The sequence below is a fragment of the Heterocephalus glaber genome, unplaced genomic scaffold (genome assembly GCF_053883595.1).
Source record: "Heterocephalus glaber isolate CG9 unplaced genomic scaffold, H.glaber_assembly_v1.0 deba00001504, whole genome shotgun sequence".
In the NCBI taxonomy this organism is placed as follows: Eukaryota; Metazoa; Chordata; class Mammalia; order Rodentia; family Bathyergidae; genus Heterocephalus; species Heterocephalus glaber.
The window spans coordinates 73,828,460-73,851,061 of NW_028258324.1; the positions used below are offsets into that span (position 1 = coordinate 73,828,460).

The 22,602-nt window shown below is 43.0% G+C and overlaps 2 protein-coding genes across 8 annotated transcripts in view; one reads left to right on the forward strand and one right to left on the reverse strand.

Annotated features, from left to right (window-relative positions):
* The window catches only part of Kif15 (kinesin family member 15), a 78,657-nt gene extending 67,959 nt beyond the window's left edge, over positions 1–10,698 (reverse strand). For all 4 annotated transcript variants that reach the window (XM_087187105.1, XM_087187106.1, XM_004835063.3 and 1 more), the window contains exons 1-5: positions 10,553–10,698; positions 7,699–7,741; positions 6,857–7,040; positions 3,729–3,805; positions 896–933 (exon numbers count right to left, since the gene is read on the reverse strand). In XM_087187105.1, coding sequence (XP_087043231.1) covers positions 896–933; positions 3,729–3,805; positions 6,857–7,040; positions 7,699–7,741; positions 10,553–10,571 — 361 coding nt within the window. In that variant the 5' untranslated portion in view covers positions 10,572–10,698. The remainder of the gene's footprint in view (positions 1–895; positions 934–3,728; positions 3,806–6,856; positions 7,041–7,698; positions 7,742–10,552) is intronic.
* A 31-nt stretch (positions 10,699–10,729) lies between these two features.
* Positions 10,730–21,851, forward strand: Kiaa1143 (KIAA1143 ortholog). 4 transcript variants are annotated; one of them, XR_002394565.2, is made up of 5 exons: positions 10,730–10,938; positions 13,269–13,413; positions 14,288–14,498; positions 15,664–15,817; positions 21,422–21,851. XR_002394565.2 is itself a non-coding variant. In XM_004835064.3 (4 exons), the coding sequence occupies exons 1-4, from the start codon at positions 10,831–10,833 to the stop codon at positions 21,483–21,485; spliced, it is 528 nt and encodes a 175-aa protein (XP_004835121.1). In that variant the 5' UTR covers positions 10,730–10,830; the 3' UTR covers positions 21,486–21,851. The 4 variants fall into 4 exon arrangements, 3 of the variants coding, with proteins under 3 accessions (XP_004835121.1, XP_004835122.1, XP_004835123.1); XM_004835064.3 differs by lacking the exon at positions 15,664–15,817; XM_004835065.3 differs by lacking the exon at positions 21,422–21,851 and having other exon boundaries at positions 15,664–19,896.
* Positions 21,852–22,602: the final 751 nt, after the last annotated feature.

The window sequence follows — 22,602 nt, forward strand, 5'->3', positions numbered from 1 at the left end:
CCTGGCAGGCAATTTATAAATTTACAGAGAGGAGAGGACACACTGTATGCTCCTGATGGGCTGCACTGATGCTGTGGGGCCAGGGTTAGAGATGCTGCCTTCTGGATGGGCCTGACGGAGTGGTCACAGCGGCCACCAATAATTAGAGACAGCAGTTGCTGTTTCATAAACTAACCAACAGTCCACCTAGGAATTAAGCTTTCCCATTTTCCAACTGCGAAGTGCAGAAACAGGCAGAAATATCGACCTGACTGCATGCGACATCTGCTTTCATGGATGGACCTCCGCTCCAGGCCACAGCCACACACATACTCAAGGGTGAAATGAGGAAATGGTGATAATCACCAATAGTTGTTGGAAACTGTTTACTGATCACCTAGCTCTGTGCTGAGTGCTGTGCTAGCACCAGTCTGAGCTAAGCATCAAGGGACAGGCATGTTTAAAATGAGGTGTCATGGCATACTCTGGAAGGCTGAGTCAGGAGGATTATGAATTCAAGCCCAGCCTAGGCAACTTAGTGAGACCCTGTTTCAACAATAACAATAAATAGGGCCGGAGGTATAGCTCAGTGGCGCCAGCGCCTGCCTGGCAAGTGTAAGGTCTTGAGTTGGATCCCTGGTTCCTCAAAAAAAAAAAAGAAACAATAATAATAGATAAAATTTTAAAAGAGCTGGAGATATGCAGAAGCCCTGGATTTAGTGCCCAGTACTGTCCCCCCAAAAAACAAAAGCCTACTTACTATCCAGAAACTCACTATCTGGCAGAATCCTGGGCATATCCCTAGTTTTATGAGATTGATACATCATACAGAAGTTAAAATGTCCCCCAACACGTATGACACTGTCATCAGGAAGAATACAATAAGTCAGAAAAGGTTAATCTTTCATTAACTTACCCATCATGGTAAATGTCTTCCCCGAGCCAGTCTGCCCACTGTAAAAAAGAATGTCTTATATTTTTATACATAAAATTTAGAAGACTACCCTTCTAATTTTAATACTTGTACAAATATTCCCCACAGAAAATTATTCTATTTTTAAATTATTTTATGTAAAAAGTGATTGGTCTAGTTTCTTTCCCTTCAATCCCACTCCAAAGAGCTAACCTGTTAACTATTAAATGCTTCTAGATTATATAAACATAACCAACACAATCTTCATTCACAAAAATTGGGACGATGTCCTTCATACTTCTCTGTAACCTGCTTTTCTCATTTTATCTCAATTTGTTTCTAAGTCAGAAACCAGATGTCTGCCTCATTGCTTATAATGGTTCCACAGTATTTCATGGATATAGAAGCTTGTGGAGTAATTTAACCAGAATCAACTGGACTTTTGTTTCCAATTTTGCCACTTTAAATAATGAAGCAATTCCTTTCCTAAATTATTTGTCTCAAAAAGATACTAAAATGTCTGCTTAAAAGCAAGGCAGCTTGGGTCGGGGATTTAGCTCAGTGGTTTCGTCACCTGACTCACAAGCGCAAGGCCCTGGGTTCAATCCCTGGTCCCCCCCCCAAAAAAGCAAGGCAACTTTAGAAACCCTATGCTATAGGTTGTTTCTTGTGCAGTGTCATCCTTCTTCTGTCATTCCACTTACCAGAAACAAAAGCAATACGGAACTAAGAATACCAAATTTTAGTATCAGCATGTGAAATGACTTTAGCTTAGATTCATAGCAAAAATATGAAATTTTGAGTTTACTTCTTGGTTAAATGTCCCTCCACACTAATAAAAGTATTGTCAGATTGTTTATCTTGTAATTTTAGAAGGTAGTGGAAAAAGCTGAGCAGTAACTAAGAATGAGAAATGGCTATTACTGAGCCCTCCCCAACTACAGCAACTCTAAGTATTCCCTACAAAGGCCCTTGAGGAAGAAGGGCACACTGCTAACCACTGCTCTAGAATGCAGCTGTCCTCAGCACACCAGCAAGGTCCTTTCCAAATGCTTTCTTACTTCTACCTAATATCGCCAAAAGCAGCTTGCACAAAGTTATTAAGAGTGCACCATGAATTCAATACGACCATTAGTGTGCCTACAGGGTCTTCAAAGCCGACTGTTCTGAAGATAGATAAGCTCAGGCACTATCTCAGACTCATTTTGAACTTCACCATGAAAATGCGGAAAACATCACTGCTCTCCTGGGCAGACGTGAGAAAACAGCTTGCTTTTCCTGCTCAAAAGAGAAGATGTAGTTCTGCTGACTCTATATAAAATAAGCATGACTCCTAGGTACTCAGGAGGTTGAGGCAAGAGAATTGGAAGTTCAAGTCCAGCCCAGGCAATTAGTGACACTTTGACTCAAAATAAAAAGGGCTGGGGTTGCAGGGCAGAGGCAGAGTGGTTGCCTAGCACCCATGAGGCCCTGAGATCAATCCCCAGTACTAGGAAGGAAAAAAAAGGGGAAAAATTTCCCAGGGGAATGTTTCCAAAACAAGGGAAGACTTTAACTTCTAATATAATATTTTATTTTCTTGTATTTTGAGCCAATTATAGAAGAACCAGGACACATAGGCCCAAACAAAAACAAAACTAAAAATATACAACTGCTGCTCAAAATGAATTCTAACATTCACTGCATCCCATTAAAAACTTCTGGTTTTACACAGAATTAAAGCCTATTGCTAAAAGAAAAAAACCAAGACAATCAGGATGCCTCTGGACCCACACTGGAGTCCCAACACAGAGCCCACAGAGGTGCTTCCAGGCTGCCGGCACCAGGACAGCAGGAGCATTACTTACTCCCAGGACACACGGGCTGGGCAAATGTGACCAGGATACTCTGGAATACACTTTGGCAGTTTCTCATGACCCAGGTGACCCAGCAGCTGCCTTTCTAGGTATTTACCCAAGTGATGTGAAAACTTATATTCACACAAAACCCAATATTCAAATGTTTGTGGTAGGTTTATACCACTAAAAACAGGAAACAATCCAGGTGTGGCGGCACAAACTGGGAGAGGTGGTGCATGCCTGTAATCCCAGCAATGCTGGAGGCTGAGGCAGGAGGTTTGCAAATTTGAGGTCAGTTCGGGCAACTTAACAAGACATTGCCTCAAAATAAAAAATAAAATGGGCCAAGGTTGTGAGCAGCCCTGGGTTCGGTCCCAATTACTACAAAAAAAAAAAAAAAAAATTAGGGAACACAGAAATCAGCCTCAAAGGAGTTCCCATTGGGCAAAGCTGGATCAAAGTGAGGGAAAAGAAAAACGCAGACTGGATTATAATCCAAAGTGCAGTAGCAATCCACATGAGGCCACAGCACGTAAATAAGCCATACATAACTATACAGAGGACAAAGACACACCGTTCTTACAGAAGGCTTCACATAGCACGGATACTTTCTTCTCCAGGCAGTAGAGCTTGGAGAGCTACCCATGAGGGAGGACCTGACCACACATCCCTAACAGCTGAGACTATCTCCAGCTCTAGGCAGAGGTGTGACTGAGCCACAAGGGTGAGGCTGTAAGCCAAGCCATGTGGGTGGCCTCTGGAGCTGCAAGAAGCAAGGATGCAGCTTTTCCTGCGCTCCTCCCAGAAAGGAGCAAGGCCCTGCCAGCGTCAGTTTAGCCCTATGAAACCAGCACCAAACTTGTGACTTACAAAACCGTAAGAATACATTTGTGCTGTTTAACTCACTCAGTTTGCTTCAATTTGTTAAAACAGCAGTAGGAAATTTGAACTAACATTCACCACTACACCCTTCTATACAGACACAGTCAGCAACATACTAGGCGAAGATGGTGCCATTATAGCCACTCATGCACGACTCCACGATGCTCTTCGCCACGCTTGAGAACACAGACTCCTGCAAAGGTAAGTGCCAAACAGTTAACATTTCAGAAATAGGACACATTTTTCCTAAACTACATTCTACAAGAAAACAATAAAAATGGAAAGCTTAGATCAACACTGTGATAACATGAAGATTATATCCACTATGGAAACGGCTTAGCTGTCTAAGGGGACTGAACCCTAAATGGACCAGGGCCCATTAATCTCCTGCACAATTATAGACGTATGTGGACATCATTAGAAACCCAACCACACACCAGGAGCTATGAAAGCTAAGTTAATGAGTACCTGTCTTTAATTTCATCTATTTCTAGGAAACACGTAGTTTGCACTTTTTCTTAAAGACAGAGCCTTGGTATGCAGCCCAGGCTGGCTTCAAACTTGTGATCCTCCTGGCTTGGCCTTCAGGATGTTAGGATTATAGACATATGCTGCCATGCCTGGCTTTTTTTTTTAATTTAGAGAAAGGGGCTTGCTCTGTAGTCCTACCTGGTCTGGAACCCAAGATCTTCCTGCCTCAGACTCCCAAGTACTGCGATTACAGGTGTGAGTCACCATACCTAACTTTGTACTATTTTTTTTTCTGTATTGAAGATTGAACCTAGGGCCTTCACATTGAGCTATGTCCTCAGTTCTTTACTTGCTTTTATTTTGAGATAAGGTCTTGCTGAGTTCCCAAACCAGGACTTGAACTTGAAATTCTCCTGTTTTAGCCTCCCAAAGTGCTGGGATTACAGGCATATGCCACCATGGCCAACTTGTACTATTTTTTTAAGGTGTCAATATTATTTAGTTTATAAATGTGTTTCAATTTTTCAAAATAAAAATATTTTTTAAAAAGCACACATCTAAACATACAGAATTAGCATACTGGATGTAATTATATTGATACTGGTGTAAAATACATAGCCCTATATTTTCTTCAGTTTTTCTCTCATAAGTTTGTACCAAGTAATATGAATTTCATTTTCATTTTTTATATATAAGTAGATGCAGTCTTATCAACTATGCAAGAACTCTTCAACTCACATTGTTCATGAGCCACAGGAGGCCACTGAACACCTGAAACGTTACTACTGTACAATGAGGTGCTGCAAGGGGAAACATACACGAGATTTTGAGGACTGAGCCGGAAAAAAAGAATGCAAACTCTCTCATTAGTAATTTACATTGATTTCAGATTAAAATCCTACCTTGTGTGGGGCATAGAGGCACAGGCCTGTAATTCCAGCACATGAGGAGGCTGAGGCAGGAGGACTATAAGTTTGAGTCTTGTGTAGGCAACTTAGCAAGACCCTGTCTCAAAATAAAAACTAAAAAGGGCTAGGGATGTAGTTCAGTGCTAGGGAGCCCATGGGTTTGACTGCCAGTATTGCCAAAGAGGGAAAAAAAAGGATTTGGACCTTTTGAGACAAGTTATATTATTAAGATTAACTGTACCTGTGTCTACTAGAAAATTTAAAAATTATTTATGTGGCTCAGCTTATAGTTCTAGATGAAAAGAATGAAGATTTAAAGATGTGAAGGTCCCCACCAAAAATGTTCCTATGTATAAGGAGATAAGCAAGAGCCATGATGTCTGTGGAGCTGTCATCAGTGCTTTATTTCATTTCTTTCTTGAGGCAGCAGAGGTCGAACCCAGGGCCTCATGCATTCCACACAGATACTCTACAACACTGAGATACACTCCAAGTCCCCCTGCCCCAGCTCTGGAAACTGAGTATATAACTTCTGGGGAACTGAGAATATGACTTTGCATTGAGCTACTTCCCAGCCCTTTCTTTATTTTCAGTCAGGGTCTCGTTAAGTTGCTCAAGATGGGCTCCAACTTGCAGTCCTCCTGCCTCAGCCTCTCAGAGCACTGGGATTACCAATGTGCACCACCACATCCAGCTCCCAGTGTTATTTTATTTCACTTCATTATTTCATTTTATTTTTTCATTTTGAGACCAAATCTCATTAAGTTGCCCAGGCTAGCTTGAACTTGTGATATTCCTGCCTCAGCCTCCTGAGCAGCTGGGATTACAAGTGTGTGCCATCATACTCAGCTTAAATTTAATTAAAATTAAATAAAACTTAGTTCATCAAATACACTAGCCACATTTCAAGTGCTTAATGGCCACATGTGGCTAATGTCTTTGAGGATCTCACTAGGTAGTTCAGGCTGGCCTTGAGCTCACTATGTAGCCCAGGCAGGCCTCAAACTTGAGGCGCTCCTTCTGCCTCAGCCTCCCAAGCGGTGGGATTACAGGTGTGCACGACCATACCCAGCCTATGCCACCATGCCTGGCTGGGTTTTTTGTTTTGTTTTGTTTTGTTTTTTGAGACAGCATCTTGCTATGTAGTCCAGGCTAGCCTTGTACTCATTACATAGCCCAGGCTAGTCTTGAACCTGGGGCAATCCTCCTGCCTCAGGCTCCCAAGTGCTGGGATTATAGAAGTATGCCACCATATCTGGTTCTTAATTTTCACTTAAATAGTCATGTTGAGCTAGAGGTACTGTAACGGGCAGCTCAGATATAAAACACTTTCATCACTGCAGAAAAGTCCTATTGGATAGAGCTTAGATCTTAAATTGATCTAAACTGAAAAAAGTTACTAACATCATAGTAATTCTAATTATTAAACTAAGCAGTCGGCTGTAGTTAGCTGTTCAAGTGGCTCTGAAAAGTATATCTCATTAACTTCCATCACTGAGTAGAAAAGGAAAGTAAAGCTAGTACAAAGTCTGATTAGTAAGCAAGACCCAGGAATGATGGCACATGCCTACAATCCTAGCTACTCAAAAAGCTGAGGCAGGAGGCTCACAAGCACAAGGTCAGCCTGTGCAACTATCTTAGCAAGACCATCTCAAAATTTTAAAAGGCTAGGGATGTAGCTTATGTGTCCTGTACTGGGAATAAACAGAAAAAAGAGAAAAAAAAATGATAAAATTAGATCTGAGGTATTTATGGAGAGTTTGAGCTTCCTGACCTGAAGTCTGCCAAACAAATGACAAAAATGAAACCCTTACAAATAACAAAGCCTTCTACATTCCATGGGAGAAGCTTCTAGTTCTCTCTACCTGAGTGGTGTTCATGTCAGCTATGTAATCAAATGTGAAGGTCTTGGGCTCAGGGTTGGAATGCAGCCGGAGGGTTGTGGAGGAGAGCACGGAGAGGCATAGGTTTTGCTCTCCATCGGCTGATCTCGAGCCCTCTGCAGGCGGTCGGATTCGTACAAAAACTCTGATGGCATCGCCTTCATTACTAAAGGAAAAAAAAAAAAAAAAAAAAAAGTAATAAGGCTATTTTCAGAGAAAAGAAAACCGTCAAAGAATCTGAGTCTCAGATTGCTTCTAGTACGTACACCATGAACTTCGCTGACAAAGCCTACTCCACTTAAATTTACCACTTTTAAGAGTCTCATGCCACCCGTGCCCTTTATTAATTTCCTCTATGATAGGCACCTTTACCACCTTTTACTAGAAGTAAAACTAAAGGGAGTTCAGTGCAAGGAGACACAAACACTGCTTGTCTCTCATTTCCTTACTAGCAATGATAGGATAAGTAATTCCAAGGGAGAATTATGCAATTGATTCCACATTTTAGCCTGGAAATAGAGAGGTCCTCTGCCCTGGACCCTTTCTTCCCTGACACCTCCAGTGGCTCTGCTAGCCCTCAGGACATAGTGCCCTTGAGGTGGTCCTGCTTATCTTCCAGTCTGCCTGCACCATGCTGCTTCCCTCCCCAGCTCCCCTTCCCCACGAAGGAAGTGCCAGCCTCTGCTCCACAGGCATTTCCCCATGTTTCCATTTGGTTGATGATCAAACTAACATTTGAAACAAGGTACCTTACTATGCTAAATAGTTCTTTTAGAAATACTGTATAGCTAATTTGGGGGGTCATGACAAGATTCCTTTCTTACCTGGGTTGGTTAGACTGAGAAGTTGTCACACTGCGTAACTCAGCTAGAAAAGAAGGTGAGAAGTCATGAGAGGTGGTTACAATCGCACTATGTAAATCACACTTTCTCTAATGCTCCTTGGTCTCCCCAGATCCCTTGCAGGACTGTGGGGCACCCCAAGCCCAGGCCCGGATCCTCTTCCCCCTTTTATCCCAGTCCCACTGTTCAATCCCATGGTTGTAAACACAAGGTAGGCAATGATGATCCCCAAATCTGAGTCTTCCCCCAGACTGCTCTCCTGCGCCCCAGACTCCGGCCGTCTAAGGCTTATCTCTCTCTCCAGCTGGATGCCCTGTGGGCAACAAACGTCTCAAGGTCAACACCTCCATAATGGAGCTTCTGATTCCCCTCGACACCTGCATGTGCTGATTCACCTCAGTAATGACAGAAAAAGGAACCCTTCTCTACTGCTGGTGAGAGTATAGACTGGTGCAGCCACTGTGGAAATCAGTGTGGAGATTTCGGAAAAAACTAAAACTAGAGGCTCCATTTGACCCAGCTATTCCTCTTCTTGGTATCTTCTCAAAAGAGTTAAAAGCATCATAACACAGTGATATATGCACACTCATGTTTACAGCACAGTTTGTAATACCTAAATCTTGGAAACAGCCCAAATGCCCATCAACTGACAAGTGGATAAAGAAAATATGGGTTTCTTATATAATGGAGTACTACTCTGCCATAAAGAAGGATAAGCTTCAGACATTTATAGCTAAATGGATGTACCCTGAGACCATACTCTTAAGTGAAATAAATTGGACACACATGTTTAAATACTGCATTGTTTTTCTGGTGTGAGAAACTGAAAGTGGAAATAAAGACTAAAATGCATAATAGATACTGGGAAATGGGAAGAAAATGTTCAAAGAGGAAGAGGAACAAGGGAGGAGGGAGGAAGAAAGGAAGGAAGGGACAAGAAAAAAAGTGAAAATAGAAAAGCTTTTGTACATAGGGAGGGGAGAGGCTTGAGGGGGGAATGGGATAAAATTAAAATAAAATGTATTTAAAAAAAACAAGATGTGGCAGATGTAAAGCCAACTCTATTAGTCCAATTGAGGCAGGAGACAGACAGCATAGGAGACATCCTGGCCTCAGGCTCACACCACATAGGATCCCTGCTGGCTCCTGGAGAGCAAGAGTGCCCTGCTCTCACCACAGTTCCTTAACAGCCTGACATGCACCGGAGCAATACAATCCGATCTCACCACTGTGTCCCTCACATCCTGACGTGAGCCCTTATCACACTCAGAGTAACCCAGGGTGACCCCACAGCCATTATAACTAGCACTGCAGTTCTGTCAAAAGCAAAAATGACAGCAAAAAATTGGAGACCCTCCCTGCTGCTCTCCTCTGGGGGTTAAAAAAAGAGGAGGAAATGGATGGATGCCCTTGAGGCAAAAATAGATTGTGAGAATATACAGCAATGGACACCCCGCCCCCCAACATCTGGGGACTCTCTTTCCAGTGTCTCACTGGCTGTCAACTGCAGTCCAAAAATGTTAAATGGAAATGTAATCATTATGTACTGCCAACATGTACCAATACACATAAAATATTTTTTAAAATGTTAAATGGAAAACCCAGAAGAAAATTCAAAAGCTTTTAAATTGCATGCTGTTCTGAGTAGGAGGATGAAATCTCAGTCACCAGACGGGGCTAATATTTCCCCCAAAAGGAGGAGGTGGGGACTTCAATTCAGCCTGCCAAGTAGGTTCTTGACTCATCACAGTGAAAGAATTTCAGGATACAGCGAGAGACAAAAAAGGTTTATTAGGCAGAGTTAAAGAAACACAGGCTCCGAGAACAGAGTGGGCCCTCCAGACAGTGGTGCCCTGTGGTCTGGGGCTGGAGGTGCAGGGTGATCTAAAAACACAGTGCATGCTAGGTTAAAAAAAATACTACACTAAAAGATACACTGACACTAATCCCTCTCAGAACTCTCCCCTCACAACACACAGCCTATCCTTCCAGTAATGTGTCTCTTACTGTAGTAATTTTTATTTTTAATTTGAACATTCACCATGTCTCCTTTCGACCTGTATTTCTCCTATCTTAACAGGACCCTGCTTCCTCCAGCCCCGACGCATCCACCCTGTCTATAAATCGCCGCCCTCCCAGCAGTCATAGCCTCTGTTATCAGATCAATTAGCAGATCGCCGGGCTTGTATTCAAGTCACCCTCGGAGCCTGTCACACTGTCATTCATCTCACTTCCTCTCACCAGAGAGACATTTTATCATCTCACCGCACAAGAGGGTGAGTGCAATACTGTAAGACGCTTCGAGAGAGATCACCTGCACCCATGATTACAGAATGTCTGCTCTCGTTGCTCCATTTCACTACTGTGCCTGATTCATAAACTAAGCACATAAGCAGAGGTACGGACGTCAGGACCAAGCAGAGCACACACTGCATTCAGCACCAGGGCGCTATGAGGCTTCAGGATTCACGGGGGCCCGGGGTCGGGAGACCCCTGTGAGATACACCGCAATCTCTGCTTGCAAATCCCCTTATCTGAGGAGAGGCTCTCCAGAGGAGGAAGGAGCGTTTGAACCTAAATCTTTCTCTTGTAGAAAGGCAGGGACGTGTAGACCGGCGGAAAGGGGGAGGTCAGCCAGGGAGGAAGCCGCGGCGGACCCGGGGCGAGGCCGCGAGGCCGCGGAGCACGACAGTGAGGACGGGGCCTCCCCTCTCCACATCCCGGGCCTGGCTCCGGCCCAACGCGGTGGGCGAGGGACCGAGGGACGCACTCGCCCCCGGCAGGGAACCCCACGGGCAGGGCTGGTGAAGGGGTCGTGAGGCCAGGCTCCCCTTACTTTTGCATCCCGGTGCCATAGCGGTCGAAGCACGGGGTCCGACAGCAGCGCCAACTCCGCCTCAGCTTGGCAGCCGCGCCGCGCGCCGAAATCCCGCCCGCTCAAGATGGCGGCGAATTTGAATTTGGCGCAGCGTTGACGCAACACGGCCCCGCCCCTGGTCCCGCCTCCGCGTCGAGGGCCGTGGCCACGTGACGTCTTGTGTGTGCGTCTTCGCTTTTGCGCTCTGTGACTGGTTCCAGGAAACTTGTTTTTGCCCGGAGCTCCCCGGAGCTGCCATGAGCCAGCGGAACCGGGTGTCTTACGTACGGCCCGCCGAGCCCGCGTTCCTGTCCCGCTTCAAGGAGCGGGTCGGCTACCGGGAAGGGCCCACCGTGGAGACCAAGGTGAGCCCGGGCTGGCCGCGCTAATTCAGAAACGCTGCCCTCCTGCCACTTCCGCCTTCCGCCGGAGGCTAGTACTTGGAGGCTAGGTACTAACCTGTCCCTCCTTCTGTCCCGGTTCTGGCGGCAGTCACACTCTGGCCCCGTCCTGCCCAGACTGTGACAGCCTCCTGCATCTAGGGAGCTCTCTCCTTTTCCTAGCGCTGCTTCGTTCTTCAAAATGACCTGACGTGGGAAAAGCGCCTGGTTCTTGGAGATAGGAAAGATCGCTTTCCTGTCTCTTCTTTCTCGCTTATCTCAGACCCTGTAAGCAGGGTACGTGATAGCTAGTCCATTTTCCAGATAAGGAAACTGAGGCCACTGGATCAGATGACACCATGGCTCGAGACACGAGGCTGGATCATCTTTGGAGGAACGTCATGGATTGGATCTATTTTTATGCTTTGTTACATAAAGTAATTATTTATTTATTTTTTGGTACCGGGGATCGAACTCGGGACCTTGCCCTTGCGAGACAAACGGCGGAACCACTGAGCTAAATCCCCAGCTTAAAATAATTTTTTAAAAGACATAAGCTAAAGCCTTATAACGCCAGGTCGGAATAGAAGAGCTTCAGGAGAGAGCCTCACCTGACTATGTGGGAACAGGATTTCAGAGAGAATCAAGTGCTGAGCCTGCCGAGGTTTCCACCTTAACTAGTTCACAGCAAAAGCTGCTCTACCACTTTCAGTGGTAACAGACCATTATGTGTAGAGAACGTATGGAGACGTAAATTTAGGACTCTGTGTCCAGTGATTGCATTAAGACGGGAGGAAAAGGGCGTACATTCATGGATCTCCAAATACTAAAACCTGCTTGGAGCCTAGAGGTTGTTAGAGTGGTACAGGACAAAGCAGCGGTTAGAGGCTGAGGCCAAGTCATGCAAGGCTCTGTTCTCTGCTGGGGAGACAAGGCTCCGTGAGAAGTAGAATAACGAGCGCTCGAATGTGTGCGATCAGGGTGTGGTGGCTCACGGCTGTAACCCCAGTTCTCAGGAAGTCGAGGCAGGAGGATCACCACGAGTTGGAGGCCAGCCTGAACTACATAGACCCAGTCTCAAAAAACAAAAACCAGGTGGGGCTGGGGGTGTAGCTCAGTGGTTCCGTGGCCTGCTTTGCAAGTGCAAGGTCCTAAGTTCGATCCCCAGTACCAAAAAAAAAAAAAAACAAAAACAGGGCTGGGGATGTACCTCAGTGGCGCGGTGCCTGCCTGGCAACCACAAGGCCCTGAGTTTGATTCCTGGTACCAAAAAAAAAAAAAAAAAAAAGACCAAAATACAAAACAAGACAAAAAATACTTAAAATATAAAAAGAAGAATGTGTGCAGACACGTTTTGGTGTGCATGTCTTTCACCCCAGCAGTTCCACTTCCAGGAATTTATCATAAGTTTCCAAAAGTGGGCAAAAATGTATATAAGGTTTTTCTCATCATAGGAAAAAACTTGAAACAACTAATTTTTTTTTATTTATAGGGCATAAAAAATCATGAGATGACTATACTGTGTACATAATTAAATTCAAGGCAGTGAGTTATAAGCTCAGATAATCCTATATGTACTCAAAGTATTGTGCAAAAATATTTTTTAAGTAAAAAGTTGGAGTGGGGCTTTTCTGATGTCTGCCAGTTAAAAAAATCTGAATCAACTGGCAAAATGTTGCCATTTATTACCTGTATAGTAGGAGTCCGTGGTTTCTGTTACGTTATTCTCTGTTCTTTATGTTTGAGAAATTTAAACGTAAAAAATAGAAAAGTCACAGAATATAGTATTGTTTGTATATAACATGTTTTGTATACTTAATTATTTGTATATACTTGGAAAACAGCTGATAGGATATTCACTAAACTGAAGCTGTTAAAGGGATACTGTAGGGGAAAGAAAATCTTTTACTTACTGCTTTCTATACTTTGATGGTGTTTGAGTACTTTTGGTGTAACTCTAATGAGGAGGGGAGAAGTGTTGACGAGAAGCAAAGAGAAGTGATACAGCCCAGTGCTGCCTTGAGTAGGCTGGGAATGACAGCATTACCCACAGCAGAGGCCCTCACATGTAGCTGCCAGCCGGGGTCCTGGCAAGCTGGAAGTGGATCCCACTGGACAGGCACCCCAGGGTGACTGCCATGTTCCCTGATATGGCGAGGTTAGGCTCTTTGGAGTTACTTGAAAATTTATTTCCTGCCACATTGAGTTGATAGTTAACCTCCTCACTTTAATAATTACAGCTGCGTCCGGGGGTGCAGTGGCTCTATTTGAGTCAAGGCCAGCAACCTACATGTTGTATTTGTATTTTCCCCTAGAGAATCCAGCCTCAGCTCCCAGATGGAGAGGGTGATCACAGTGACAAAGAAGATGAACAGCCCCAAGTGGTGGTTTTAAAAAAGGGAGACCTGACAGCTGAAGAAGTCATGAAAATTAAAGCGGAAGTAAAGGCTGCCAAAACAGGTAGGTCTGAGAGTAATCTGGGTTTTTTAATAATGTAAAGACCCTGGAGTAGGAAATTGCTTTAGTTTATGTAATAGTATGATTTGTTCAAAGGAGAGAGTCCCTGGTTCAAGCAATGGCTTTGACACTTACCAGCCTCAGTATGTAACCTTGAGCAAATTATTTCACCTCCAAGGCTTAATTAAGTTCCTACCTTTTTGGGTTGAGGATTAAGTGCAAATTTAAGTAAAAGCATCCTTTAGTAGGTGGTAGGTTTACAACCAGTCAATAAAAGTATATGTAATTAGTATCTGAAGTTTAGTGTATAGCATAATGTGTAGTATATAGTATTATTCCTAAATATTTTATTACATTGTATTAGAAGAAAGTACCATTTTACTTTTCAAAACCTTTAAAGCCAGACATGATGGTGCATGCCTATAATCCCAGCACTGGGAGAGGCTGAAGCTGGATTACAGGTTTGACCCGAGCCAGGGCAATTTAGTGAGCCTCTGTCCCCCTCAAAAAACTTTTTAAAGGCAGAAGGTCTGGGGGCATAGCTCAGTGCAAAGGCCCTGGATTCATTCCCCAATGCTGCAAACCAACAAAACAACCTGATGGACTGGGGGACCCCCCAGTTGTAGAGCGTGTGCAAGGCCCTAGGTTTGGCCCCAACCGTCATGAGCTGCAGACTGACAAAAAGTGTGGAGCAGCTCAGTGAGTTTTTATTGAGTCAGTGCACGTCTGTGGGGCTCCTAGCAAGAGGTAGAGAAGACCATGCTGAAAGGACTCAAGGACGCCCTTAACCGCACTGTGAGTTTCCTTGCCCATGGACTCTCTGATAATAGCAGAATAATGAGGGAGAAGAAAATTCTTTAACTTTGTTTTGCTTCAGATGAAGAACCAGCCGCAGCTGATGGAAGAATCCTGTATCGGAAACCAGTCAAGCGGCCCTCAGATGAAAAATACTCAGGTTTAACAGCAAGCTCAAAAAAGAAGAAGACAAATGAAGATGAAGTAAATAAGCAGGATTCACTTAAAAAGAACTCACAAAAGCAAATCAGAAACAGCAGCCTCCTTTCTTTTGGCAATGACGATGAAAACGAGTGAGCATGAACAGTTTAACTTAGTCTCCTTCAAAAGTACATAAAGTTTTTTGGTTTTTTTTTGGTACCGGGGATCAAACTGGGGACCTTGCACTTGTGAGGCAGACAGCGGAACCACTGAGCTAAATCCTCAGCCCTTTTGAAGTATTTTTAAAAATAATATTTGTCCTATTTTTTTTTTCCTAGTACCGGGAATCAAACTCAAGACCTTGCGCTTGCCAGGCAGGCCCAGCTCCACTAAGCTAAATCCCTGGCCCTTTTCCTGTGTTTTTAAAAATAACGGTTTTTCCAGTTATATAAGTACGTTATAGAACATTTAGAAAATGTAGCACAATGGGCCAGGGATTTAGCTCAGTGGTTCCGCTGCCTGCCTCACAAGCACAATGACCCAAGTTCGATCCCTGGTTCCAAAAAAAAGAGAAGAAAATGTAGCAAAAAATAAAACGAAAGCTGTCTATCCATCATTACCAGTCTGACTAGAAATACCAACTACAGTATGTAGACGTTAACTACAGTTAATTTTAGTTTGTGTTTTGTGGTACTGGGGATTGAACCCAGGGCCTTTAGACTAGGCTACATCCCCAGCTCTTTTAAGTTTTCAAATTTTGAGACAAGGTCTCACTATAGCACTATGTTGCCCAGGCTGGGCTCAAACTTCTAATCAGTCCTCCTGCCTCAGTCTCCCAGAGTCCTGGGATTACAGGCAGACATCAGCACACCTGGCTCCAGTTAACAAAAAATTAACATTTTTTTCCCATGTGTGGGTGTATATATGTAAATTTTATTTTTTTAAACTAAACCAAGATTGTATTATGTATGTTCTCTGTCTTGCTTCTCATTTGGTATTACTTTGTGAGCATTTTCCAGATCTGTAAATTTTAAAAACCTGACATTAATAGCTACAATGAATTTCATAATAAAACAGACTTCCTATTATAGTTTCCTTATTAGCCAAATACCACTTCTGGTGGGGGAGACAGTAATGTACCTTGTTGAAAAATCCCACCTAGCTTTTGCTAAGAGAGGTCATGTGACTCACTCTAGAGCATTAAGAGATGCATGCAGGAGTGCTTAATAAAGCTGCTTGGTGTTTGGTACGGACGGATGGACAGACTGAATTACCTTGAGCCTTTGCCCTTCTCTCTTTACCCTGCTTGGAATGCAGACATGAAACCCAGCTGTACCAGAGCCATTTTTTGGCATAAAGACGACAGCTACTTGCTTTGGTTGTTACGGTGGAAGACTGGAGAGCTTGGATCTTGATTGACTGCTGGGCTTGGAACTTCTGGATACCTAAGGAGGAGGAACACTCTGCTTGTGTAAGCCTCAGCCAGGCTTCTGTTACACACAGCGAGGTGCAGCCCTGAGCAGTGCAGTGTATCTGGTCATACATTCTGCGGACATACCTCTGTATTTCTTTCTCTCTCTTTTTTTATTTTTTGGTATCGGGGATCGAACTAGGGACCTTGTGCTTGTGAGGCAGGTGGTGGAACCACTGAGCTCCCCTGTATTTCTGACAGTTTCCTTAGAACAAATTGCTGAGGCAGAATTATTGGATCAAAGTATTTGAGTATTTTTAAAGCTATTAATGTTTATTGTCAAGCTGCTTTCTAGAGAGGTTTTTAACTACTCTATTTTATTCATTTCCCATCTCAGAGCCTACTTCATCTCATCCATAACATTAGCCTTGGCTTAGCACTGAGCTTTGAATTTCAGTCACCTTGATGTTTTGGGTTGGTGTTTAACAGTTAAATTTAATTGCCATTTTCTTTGATCTATCTAAACAGTTTTTTTATACATTAACTGATTTTACATTTTTTGGATTAACTTTGTTCCTTTCCATTACTACACTCATGTTTTTCATACTAATTAATGTATTATTTAATCCATCTTTTCTTTCTCTTCTTTTCTTTTCTTTTCTTTTTTGGTATTGGGGATCGAACTCAGGACCTTGCGCTTTCAAGGCAGGCACAGTGCCACTGAGCTACATCCCCGGCTAATCCATCTATCTTGTTGATTTACTCCTGAACCTTTCTTACTAATTTGTAAATTGTGTAATCTACAGTCTGTTTTGTTATTTTGTTTGAGATGAATCACCTATATTCTCTTCTCTGTTTTCATTTTTTGGATTTTAAACTTGATCTCACCTGGAATGGATTTGAACATACTTTTCCTCCGATAATCAAGTGTTCTAGACATGTGCCAGTTTCTCACTTATTAGGCCACCTGCGTGACTTTTCCACACATTGCGATAAGGAGGGGAAGGGACCATTATAAAGCCTGAGCCTTTCTAGATAGATGATTCCTTAAGAACCTGCTTAATCCTAACATTTTCTTACTAGTTCAACTCAGCCAAGACTGAAGGCTTGTTAAGATCCATGTGAAAGTGGAAATTTCTGACCATCCTGTCTTGAATTTGGAGCAGCATCTATTTTTCTTACATTTTAAGCACGTAGTATAAAAACTACTCAAACTAAAAATACAAGGACTACCCAAAATTAGTGCGTCTGGAAGGGCTAGGAAAGTCTGAAATAGCTTCTTTCTAAATTACTCAAATTAGTCCTGAAACCATTCAGCAGTGCCGACCGTCTTTAATGTATACACACTTACGTAAGCCAAGGTGGGTTTTTCCTTATCTGTATTATTGCTATATCTATTAAAAAGCTTTTGCAGCCGGGGATTTACCTCAATGGTTCCACTGCCTGCCTCGCAAGCACAAGGTCCCAAGTTTGATCCCTGGTACCAAAAAAAAAAAAAAACTTTTGCACAGCAAGAGAAACCACCATCAGAGTGAAAAGACAATGCACAGTGTGGGAAAAACATTTTTGCCACCTATTCATTAGACAGAGGACTACTATCTAGAATATAGAAAGAACTCAAAAAAAATCAGACCCCAAAATTTAAAGACCCAACCAAAAATGGGCATCTGAAAGGCTTTTTTTTTTTTTGGTACCGGGGACCGAACTCAGGACCTTGCGCTTGCAAAGCAGGCAGTGGAAACACTGAGCTAAATCCCTGCCCTGAATATATGTGGTTTTTGGTTAGGTTTTTTTTTTTTGGTACTGGGGATCAAACTCAGGATTTGCATCTGAAATGAATAGACACTACTCAGGTGAAGAATTAGAAACAGCAAATAAATATATTAAAAAATGTTCAACATCACTAGTCATTTGTGAAATGCAAATTAAAACTGCTGAGATTCCATCTCCAGAAAGAATGGCTGCTATCAAGAAATCAAAAACAAATACTGAAGAGGCTGTGGGGAAAAAGGAACCTGCTCCACTGTTGGTAGGAGTGTAGACTGGTGCAACCACTGGAGAAATCTGGAGATTTCTCAAAAAACTAAAACTAGAGGTTCCATTTGACCCAGCTATTCCCCTAATTGGTCTCTTCCCAAAAGAAAAGTACAGTGATATATGCATATTCATGCTTATAGCAGCACAGTTTGTAAACAGTTAAATCTTGGAAACAGCCCAAATGCCCATTTACTGACGTGGATAAAGAAGGTTTTTTTTAATACAATGGAGTACTACTCTGCCATACAGAAGGATGAGCTTCAGACATTTATGGCTAAATGGATGGACCTTGAGACCATGCTCTTAAGTGAAATAAATGGGACACACGTGTGTAAATACCACATTGTTTCTCTGGTGTGAGAAACTGAAAGTGGAAATAAGGACTGAGATGTACAATAGATATTGAGAAATGGGAAGAAGATGTTCAAATGAGAAGGGGAACAAGGGAGGAGTGAGGGAGAAATGAAGAAAGAGACAAAAAGTGAAAATAAAGGAAAAAATGGGAACAAAGCTTTTGTACATAGGGGCGGGAGCTTGAGGGGGGTAATAGGATAAAATTAAAATTTATTTTTAAAAAGATTATTAGAACTATTATAAGAAATAAAGGCTGGGAACAAACCTCAGCGGAAGAGGGCTTGCCTAGCGTTCATAAGGTAGGCCCTGTGTTCCACACCGCCCACCCCTCCGCCCCACCACAAAAACAAACTCAGAAAAAAATAGTTTTTCTAAGGCTGCAAGGATAGTTCAACATATACAAGTCAATAAACATAATAAGCCACATAAATAGAATCAAGGATAAAAATCACATGATCATCTCAATAGATGCAAAAAAAAAAAGCTTCAGCAGAATTCCACATCCTTCATGATAAAACCCCTGAAGAAACTAGTATAGAAGGATAATACCTTAACATAATAAAGGCTATAGTTGACAAACCCATATCCAATTTCAGACTGGGAAGAACTGAAAGCATTTCCCCTACAATCAAGAACAAGACAAGGATGTCCACATCCAATAGTTACTTGAAATTTTAGCCAGGGCAATTAAACAATGGAAAGAAATACAAGGGAGATACAAATAGGAAAGGTGTGAAATCTTTATTTGCAGGTGATCCACTAGTTAGAAAACCCTAAAGACTTTACCAAGCAATATTTAGATGTGATGAACAAATTCAGCACAGCAGCTAGAGTTTTTTTTTAAAAACCATCAGTTTAAAAAAGTAAAGCTGGGGATTTAGCTCAGTGGTTCTGCCACCTGCCTCGCAAGTGCAAGGTCCCAGGTTCAATCCCCGGTACCAAAAAAAAAAAAAAAAAAAAATCATTGGTTTTTCTGTACACTAATAATGGAGTCACCGACAAATCAGAGAAACAATTCATTAATAGTAGCTTCAAAAATAATATCTAATTGTGCCAGGGACTTAGCTCAGTGGTTCCGCCACTTGCCTCACAAGCGCAATGACCTGAGTTTGATCCCCAGTACCACACACACACAAATAATAATATCTAATAAACACCCAAGGAAGTGAAATACCTGTACAATGAAAATGTACAGAGGACTGGAAGAGTACAGCATTACAGAGCACTAAAGATGGGAATTGAAAAGACACTGGAAAAACAGCAAAGGAAATAAAGAGTGATGAGATAGCCTGTAAAATAGGAAAGAAGCTCGCCCAGCTACCCTTCCAACAGGAGAATAATATCCAGAATGTACAAAGCACTCAAAAACTTAACTCCACAAGAACAATCAGTGCAATGAAAAATGAGCAAATGAACTAGCAAAGATTTCTCAAAAGAAGTAAACATGGACAATAATTACATGAGAAGATGTTCAACATTTTTACCCACTTGGGAAATGCAAGTCAAAACTACATTGAAATTTCATCTCATACCAGTCTGAATGGCTATCAGTAAGAATGTAAGCAATAAGTGATGCTGGCTGGGGATTTAGCTCAGTGGTTCTGCCGCCTGCCTCGTAAGCACAAGATCCCAAGTTCGAGCCCTGGTACCAAAAAAAAAAAAAAATCACCTAAAAGCAGAACTACCATATGTTCCATCTATACTACTCCTTGGTACAGATCTAAAGGAATTAAAGTCTGCACACTATAGAGGTACCTGCGAACCCATGTTTATTGTCACAGTTCACAATAGCCAGAATACAGAATCAGCCTAGTTGCCTTTCAGTGGATGAATGGATAAAGAAAATGTGTGTGTGTATATACATAATGGAGTATTATTTAGTCATAAAGAAGCATCAAATCAGATGGATGTGGTGGTGCAAGCCTGTAACCCTGACACTTGGGAGGCTGAGGCAGGAGGATCATGGGTTCAAGGACAGCCTGAGGCTACATAGTGAGACCCTGTCTCAAGTAAATTTTTTTTTTTGCTGGAGATTTAGCTCAGTGGTTCCGCCACCTGCTTTGCAAGTGCAAGGTCCTGAGTTTGATCCCTGGTACCAAAAAAATATTTTTTTTTCAACTTTAAAAAATCCATTTTCAGTCAAATGGGTGGACCTGGAGATCATGTTAAGGAAAATAAGCAAAACTCAAGCAAGTGTTACATGTTTTCTCTAATATGTGGAATCTGGGGGAAGATGACATGAGCATAGAAGATGGACTGTGGGCCAAGAGGAGAGGGTGGGGAGGGAGGTGGGTGTGAAGGAAAGTGATGGGCATGGGTATGATCTAAATGTGTCTTACGTGTGTACGAACGTGCCACAATGAAACCCGATGTTTCGTGAAATCCATAGGCATATATATGAAACAAGATGAAACATTTAAACAAATTTGAGAAACAATTTAACAAGACTTTAATTGAAGTCTTGAAATATATCACACTGAGGAAACTATTGCTGTCGATATGCATAACAATGTAAGTATAAGAGCTATGAGCCAGGCAGTGCATTTATGATAAAACCTGAAGACCAAGGTACAGTGGCCTGTGAGACGTGTCGAGCGTCCTTAAGGAAATTCCCTCAGCTTTTATAGACTTGCTTTCCAAAACCAGTGGGTCCTGCCAACTGCAGGCTCTGTCTTGCTGAGAGGGGAGTCTGGGGCCAGAGTTGAAAGCTAGGTGACTTCCTGCATGGTGCTCCGCTCAACAGTGTTTGAAGCGTGCTGGCTGCTAGAGCGCCACACTCTTGGCCTCTGTCTTGCCCCGGCCCTGTTCAGCTCCGCTGATAGCATGATCCACTCCTGCTAAGCAGAGGGCAGTGGCCAGTCACTCCAGTCGAAGAAAAGTGCTGTTTTTCTTTCTGTTGACCCCATACCTTGCATTCCAAGAGCGGAGTATTGGTCCTGGGCCTAGTCAGGAGAGAGCTGGGGCTTCCCTGAAATGGCCAGGATATAGGAGTGGAGGCCAGCATGTCCTGAGCTTCCCAACCACTCAGTTACGGGGCAGAACCTTCACCCCTAAACCCTAATAGAGCAAACACTGTAAGACACACTTCCACTCAGCTCTCTCATAGGATTCCTAGGGTGGGAGGCAGAGCAGAGCTCAGCCTCCAGGTAGAACTGCCACTTGCTCCTACACAAGATAGTGCACTATCTCTTCCCCTAAACATACAAAATGTGGGTTTTTGAGGCTAATTTGTGTGCTGTTTCTCCAGATGTCTTATCGTTCTGGTTTCTTTAGCTACTACCAGGTGCCAGCCCCCAAAACAAACCATTTCAAGTTGCTGATGCTGCAGCAGAATTAAGAAGTAGCCCTGACCTCAGGATCTAGAGTTCCTCAGAGATGTGACACCATCAGTCCCTGAGCTTGTCCATCAACTGACAAGACTTTATACAGTGGAGTACTACTGTGCCATAAAGAAGGATGAGCTTCAGACATTTATGGCTAAATGGATGGACCTTGAGACCATGCTCTTAAGTGAAATAAATGGGACACACGTGTAAATACCACATTGTTTCTCTGGTGTGAGAAACTGAAAGTGGAAACAAGGACTGAGATGCATAATGGATATTGGGAAATGGGAAGATAATGCTCAAAGAGGAAGAAGGGAGGAGAGGGGAGAAAGGAAGGGACAAGAAAAAAAGTGAAAATAAAGGAAAAAATAGAAACAGCTTTTGTACACAGGGAAGGGAGGGGGCTTGAGGGGGGCCATGGGAACAAGAGGCGGGATGTACCATGCACAGGTGCAAATTCCCTATGATGTGAGTAATCACGATGCCTAAAATTCACCAAAAAGCTTTGCTATTAAAAAAAAAAGATGATGCTTTCCTGCCCTCCCCCAGGCCCACTCCCAGACAAGGCCAACAGTTGTGTGGGTTTGAGCAAATTGTGAACCCTGGCAACCAACTAGTCCTCAGCTTCCTCAGCCATGAAATTAGGGCACTCACTCCTGTCTTGCCTGGTGACTGGGAAAATAATGAGGCAAAAGCCCTAACAGGGGTCAGGGATTTAGCTCAGTGGTGCCACACCTGTCTCACAAGTGCAAGGTCCTGAGTCTGATCCCCAGTACCAGAAAGAAAAAAAAAAGGCTTAAACACAGAAATCACTCAACAAACTACATAAAGTTCTTATTGCCTCCTTTGAACATGTTTTTGGGTATAGGCTGGCTTCTTTTGATAGTTTCCTAAAGTCCTGAACCAAATGCAAGAAGGACCTCCCAGAGTCAGCTTTCAGGCAAAATCCCAAGGACACTTTGGGATGATAATGCAATATTAAAACACACTGTCAGGCCAGGGATGTAGCTCAGTGGTTCTGGCCCCTGCCTCACAAGTGCAAGGTCCTGAGTTCAATCCCCGGTATCAAAAAAACCCCCCCAAAAACACACTGTCTCCATTCCATGCCAAGGTGCTTCAAACACAGCT

What these genes read in the sequence shown, in the direction of transcription:
- Kiaa1143 (XM_004835064.3), top strand. Translation starts at nt 10,831, where the DNA reads ATGAGCCAGCGGAACCGGGTGTCTTACGTACGGCCCGCCGAGCCCGCG. An exon ending in GGCCCACCGTGGAGACCAAG is followed by an intron (nt 10,939 to 13,268) that starts GTGAGCCCGGGC and finishes ATTTTCCCCTAG; the next exon opens with AGAATCCAGCCTCAGCTCCC. An exon ending in AGTAAAGGCTGCCAAAACAG is followed by an intron (nt 13,414 to 14,287) that starts GTAGGTCTGAGA and finishes GTTTTGCTTCAG; the next exon opens with ATGAAGAACCAGCCGCAGCT.